The sequence below is a fragment of the Ornithorhynchus anatinus genome, unplaced genomic scaffold, assembly GCF_004115215.2.
Source record: "Ornithorhynchus anatinus isolate Pmale09 unplaced genomic scaffold, mOrnAna1.pri.v4 scaffold_93_arrow_ctg1, whole genome shotgun sequence".
Taxonomy (NCBI): Eukaryota; Metazoa; Chordata; class Mammalia; order Monotremata; family Ornithorhynchidae; genus Ornithorhynchus; species Ornithorhynchus anatinus.
This window is the reverse complement of record NW_024396943.1, coordinates 1,432,558-1,438,557: the sequence shown is the minus strand read 5'-3', so window position 1 is coordinate 1,438,557 and position 6,000 is coordinate 1,432,558. Positions and strand designations below refer to the sequence as shown.

Here is a 6,000-nt window from a genome sequence, read left to right as displayed (position 1 = left end):
TTCCCGAGGTGGAGCTGGGCCATGGTTGGGGGGGGAGGGGGGGAGGGCTCCCCCCACCTCCCTCAAGGCCCAAATCCTCCTTTGGATCTGGCTTTTTCTGTTTGATCCAGGTCCCAGTGTTCCAGCTCTGTTTCTGTGGAAGAGCTATGACCCTGCAGCTTGTGCACTCATTTTCTTTCATACTGTATGCCCCTAGCCCTGGAGCGACGGGATGTTCTGCCCTTGACCAGATGGTCAGCCGTTTGAAGGCAGGGGGTATGAGCGAGACGACCCCTAGAGGGGGCCTCTATTCCTTCCCTTTCCGTTTCCTCAGACTTAGAGAAAGTTGTTCTTGCTTAAAGGATTCTACTCCCTGGAACTGGAAAAAAAGGTTAAAAATAGCCTTCTTCCTGTTTACATTTCTTCCCCAGAGGCCACTCTGTCCCCCTTCCTGTTTTCCCCTCGGACCAGACCCTGCTGAGTTTGAGGTTTCCTACTGGCAATGGGCTGACTGGGGCTGGCCTGGGAGCAGGGAGACTGTTGATGAGCTGTTACCCTCTTCATCCCTCTCCAATCCCACCACCTCCTGTCCCTCAGCTGAAGTTGGGCACTGGTCTCCTGGCAGGGACTGATGGAACATGGGAGCAAGGAATCCCTGGAAATTTTGCCAGAGGTCAAGACAGTGCTCTGCATCTGGTAGGTCTCCAGTATGGTGCTTTGCCTGTGCTAGGCTCCCAGTAGTGTGCTCTGCCTGCTGTATGCACTCAGTACAGTGCTCGGCACCTGGTAGGGGCTCAATAATACTCTTGAATGAATGAGGGTCACGCATCAGAGGTTATGCTAGAGAATCATGGAACTGTGGAACTAGAAGGGATAGCAAGTCATTTCATCCACTCCCCCGTCCCCAGCCAGGAGAATGTGGTCAGACCGTACTAGCAAATCTGGAGTGGAGAAATGGGGAGCTGTAAAGCAGACAATAATAATAATAATGATGGTATTTGTTAAGCGCTTACTAGGTGCCAACCGCTGTTCCAAGTGCTGGGGTAGAAACAAGGTAATCAGGTTGTCCCACGTGGGGCTCACAGTCTTAATCCCCATTTTACAGATGAGGTAACTGAGGCACAGAGAGTGAAGTGACTTGCCCAAAGTCACAGAGCTGACAAGTGGCAGAGCTGGGATTAGAACCCACGACCTCTGACTCGCAAGCCCGGGCTCTTTTCACTAAGCCACGCTGCTCCCCAGATCTGCTGGGGAGGAAGAGCTGAGCCAGCAGCCCCTCTCACTATGGAAGCCAAGTGGAAGAATTTGAGTGGGAGCTCCTTGAGGGCAGATATTGTGGGTTTTGCTTCTATCGTACTCACCCGAGCATTTAGTACAGCGGCCAGCACTCAGAAGGCACCCAGTAAATAGTCAAGTCAATTGGCTGATTGCTTGAAGAACGCTACTGCCGAGATGGTGTAGCTACCAATAGCTCAGCCTCTGCCCCAGTTTGATTGCCAGTTGGGCAAGCTGGAGCAAACAGACCAGGCAACAGCTGTTTCTCAACCCTGACCTTTCTAGACCGGTCATGCTCGCTGATACCCTGCGGCGTGGAGGAGAGTGTCACCCACCGGGAAAGGTCTAGAAACACCGCAGGATCCACTTATTAGTCACCCCACCTTCAGCCCCACAGATAAAACTGTATATATCCGTAATTTAACGTGTCTCCCTCTGGTGACTGTACACTCCTTGTAGGCAGCTCTGTTGCATTGTACTCGCCCAAGTCCTTAGTCCAGTGTTCAGCACACAGTAAACACTCAGTAAATACCACTGATTGGTTGATTGATTGATTGTCTGATCCTAAAGGGATCAGCCCCTGTGCTGGCCAGGCCCATCCTTACCAAACACTCAGCCTTGGGCACAGTGTGCCCCAGCCCCAAATGCCCAAAACTGGGCATCAGGTAGGTAGGTAGCTGCCAGCTCTGTGACAGGGAAGTCAGATCTTTGGATGGAGATGAGAAAACGTTGCAAACCAAGAAGGAGACCCCGATGAGTCAGTGTGGCACACGGGGCACCCATGTGACAGCTTTTTCCATTCGAGCTTGGGCAAGCCACTTAATTTCTCTGGGTCTCAGTTTCTTGGCCAGCAAAATGGGGATTCAAGACCTGTTCTCCCTCCCCTTTAGACTGTAAACCCTATGTGGGACAGGGAGCGTGTCTGACCTGCTTATCTTGTATCTAATGTTGGTATTTGTTAAGCGCTTACTATGTGCCGAGCACTGTTCTAAGCACTGGGGTAGACACAGGGGAATCAGGTTGTCCCACGTGGGGCTCACAGTCAATCCCCATTTTACAGACGAGGTAATGGAGGCACAGAGAAGTTAAGTGACTTGCCCAAAGTCACACAGCTGACAAGTGGCAGAGCTGGGATTCGAACCCATGAGCTCTGACTCCAAAGCCCATGCTCTTTCCACTGAGCCACACTGCTTCTCAACTGCAGCTCTGTCTACAACACAGCTGGTAGACACGTTCCTTGTCCACAAGGAGTGTACAGTCAGTCAATCCTTGGCACAGAGTAAATGCTCAACTAATACCACAGGAATTATTATTATTACTGTTATGATCATACACACATGCACACACATGCTCAGAAACACACACCCCCCACACCAGGGAGGGAGACAGACATCAGCCAAGTGGCCAGGGCCCCTTGGCTGGGTTTGCTCCAGGAGCCTCTCAAGGGGGCAGTGGGTGGTTAGGTGGCTGCCAGCTCTCGCATCTTCATTTGGAGGGAGCAGCAGAGCCGTCTGCACGCTCACTGCCTTTGAGGCCTGATGGCCTGGTGTAAATGCTGTCCCTGGGGTAAAGAGAGAGATGAGACCCCTGGGACAGACAGGCAGTCCCAACCACCTAGAAGCTTCTCTGAGAGGAGCAGTGGAAGTTATCTCATTTTAGAAACAAAACTCAAGTGTTTCCCCACTGTCTTTATTCAGCAGCCAGAGTGGCAGTAACCTGCCTACAAGCTGGACCAAAAAGGAGATGCAGTGAACTCTAACCCAAAACCGAGGCACTAGAGAGCAATTCCAGGAGGCACAATCAACCAACCGAGGCAGAGGACACGGGCAGAGACCGAAGGGCTGAGGGGCGGCCCGATTACTGAGCCCGAGAGTTGGTATGTCATGGTGAGACATTTCGGTTCCAACCCGGCGGCTGCTGTCAGGATCAATTGGCTCGTGGGAGACTTGGTGAGACAGAAAACAAAGTCTCCCAGTGAGAGACCTGACCAAGAGGCCATTGCCATGATTACTTCTGTTTCTTCCCCTCAAACGCTACCCCCGACCAAAGGGGCACATTGGATCCTCTCAAATCTTCCCAGAAGTCGGAACTCCAGTCCAGCCCCCGCCGATCCAGGCAGTCTCATGGCTAAACCCCGCATCACCCCACCCCGACTAGCTCTGTGCCCCATGATCAAAGGAAGAACTGACTATGCCACGGAGGTCCCTGTCCATTTGGCAGCTCCCATTTCAAGGAACAATGGCTCTGAGACCCTTCTCCAGTGTCTGTCCCATCAGCCCCTGGGTCTTGGGGCCCATCAGGCAGTAGACTGCAAGGGTAGGGTGTCAGAAGGCCCAACTTCCTCCTTCTTCTTCTTCAAGGCCAGGTGACTGAAGATCAAGATCAAGAAGAAACCTAAGCAAGCCCAGGAAAAAAGAGGCGTTTCAGTTAGTGGACAGGAAGAGTCTGTCTGCCTTGGAACCGTGGGCTGGGCACACGAAATGGACTTCAGTCGTCGTGGCCCAAAGCCACCCCCCACCATGTGCACACATCCACCCTGGACCCAGCCCATCCAGTCCAGCAGCCATGGCAGACGGCTGGCTTTTCAGTTACCTATTGCGGCCAGGGTGCCCACCATGATTCCCACAGCCGACAGCACTGTGGGCATCCCTCTCATCTTGCCGACCTTTACCATGCAGCGGTTTTCAGAGTTACACAGGCAGACAGTAACTGAAATCAAAAAGAGAGAGACTCGAAGAAAAGGAAATGCTGTTTCCAAGGCCTTTGAGGAGGCCCGGGCTTCATTTGGTCTCAGGGCTAGAGGTCACTAGGGGAAAGGGGGAGGAGAGAGGACATCTAATTCCAGTGAATCCCAGTGACCCACCAGGTGCTCCTTGTGGGCACTGATTACGTCCAACAACTCTGTTGTATTGGACTCTCCCAAGCACTTTAGTCCAGTGCTCTGTGCACAGTAAAGCACTCAATAAATATCATTGGTTGATTGATTGATTGATTGAGCTAGCCACATGATTGGGTGGAAAGAGCATGGGACTCAGGGTCAGCAGACCTGAGTTCTAATCCTTGCTCTCCTCTGGTCTGCTTGTTTTTTAATGTTATTTGTTAAGCACTTACCATGTGCCAGGCACTGTACTAAGCACTGGGGTAGATAGAAGATAATCAGGTTGGACACAGCCCATGTCCCACAAGGGCTTAACAGTCTGAATCCCCATTTTACAGATGAGGTAACCAGGCCCACAGAAGTTCAGTGATTTGCCCAAGGTCTGTCCGTCCCCTGACTTTCCCATCACTGTAGATAGCACCACCATCTTTCCTGTCTCACAAGCCCATTACTTTGGCATTATCCTTGACTCCTCTCTCATTCAAGCCCTATATTCAATCTATCACTAAATTCTGTTGGTTCAACCTCTACACCACTGATAAAATCTGTCCTCTCCTCTGTCTTCAAACTATCATATTAGTACAATCACTTATCCTATCCTGCCTTGATTACTGTATCAGCCTCCTTGCTGACCTCCCAACTTCCTGTCTCTCCACACTCCAGTCCATACCTCACTCTGCTGCCCGGATCATTTTTCTACAAAAACATTCAAGATTTGTTTCCCTACTCCTCAAGAAAATCCAGTGACTGCCCATCCATGGCCGCATCAAACAAAAACTCCCCACCATTGGCTTCAAAGCACTGAATCACCTTGCCCCCTACTACCTCATCTCGCTGCTCTCCTATTACAAGCTAGCCCTTACACTTCACTTCTCTAATGCCAACCTACTCAATGTACCTCAATGTCATCCATCTCGCCCCCGGTCTTTTGCCCACATCCTGTGTCTGGCCTAGAACGCCCTTCCTCTTCATAACTGACAGGGAATTACTCTCCCTCCTTCAAAGCCTTATTGAAAGCACATCTCCTCCAAGAGGCCTCCCCTGACTGAGCCCTCTTTTCCTTTTCTCCCACTCCCTTCTGCTTCGCCCTGACTTGCTCCCTTTATTCACCCTCCCCCACAACCCCACAGCACTTATGTACATATCCATAATTTATTTATATTAGTGTCTGTCTCCCCCTCTAGACTGTGAGCTCGTTATGGGCAGGGAGTGTGTCTGTTATTATATTGTATTCTCCCAAGTGCTTAGTACAGTGCTCTGCACAGAGTAAGCATTCAATAAATCGGATTGATTGATTGACTGAAATGGCGGACCCTGGATTAGAACCCAAGTCCTCTGACTCCCAGGCCCTGGCTCTTTCCACTAAACCATGCTTCTCGACCACGCCATTCGTGTGACCTTGAGCAAGTCACTGAACCTCTCTGGGCCTCCCTCCATCCCACCAGACAATGCAGAGAAGATCCTTGCTCTTCTTCCCTCCCTCTCCCCTGCCCCCCACCTCCCTCTGTCCCTCTTCAACTGTGAGCTTCTTGTAGGCCAGGGATTATGCTTACTCTTCCTATCCTAGAGCTACTCCATGCTTTGCACAGTGCTTGGCACATTGTAGACACCTAATGAAGCACCACTGGGGGAGGTGGCTGTTGGGATTATTTACTGGCCCAGCGGGAGAGCCGAAAGGAGTGATCCGGCCCTTCTGGAAGTGGGAGATGGAGGCCTCTCCTTGGAGTCTCTACTCCCATTGCCCACAGCTAACCCTAGCAAAGGGACACCCCATGGGCTGGGGATTGGGGTTCGACAGTCCCAGCACCACTGGGATCTTGGGACAGCAGGAGGCAGAGGCAGAGGGAGAGAGCTGACTTTTCAGCTCC

The 6,000-nt window shown here is 51.6% G+C and overlaps 1 protein-coding gene across 6 annotated transcripts in view; it reads right to left on the bottom strand.

Moving 5' to 3' along the window:
- Positions 1-2,922: 2,922 nt before the first annotated feature.
- Positions 2,923-6,000, bottom strand: part of CDH16 (cadherin 16) — a 53,537-nt gene continuing 50,459 nt past the window's right edge. For all 6 annotated transcript variants that reach the window (XM_029057398.1, XM_029057402.1, XM_029057403.1 and 3 more), the window contains 2 exons: positions 3,847-3,963; positions 2,923-3,648 (listed from right to left, as the gene is read on the bottom strand). In XM_029057398.1, coding sequence (XP_028913231.1) covers positions 3,551-3,648; positions 3,847-3,963 — 215 coding nt within the window. In that variant the 3' untranslated portion in view covers positions 2,923-3,550. The remainder of the gene's footprint in view (positions 3,649-3,846; positions 3,964-6,000) is intronic.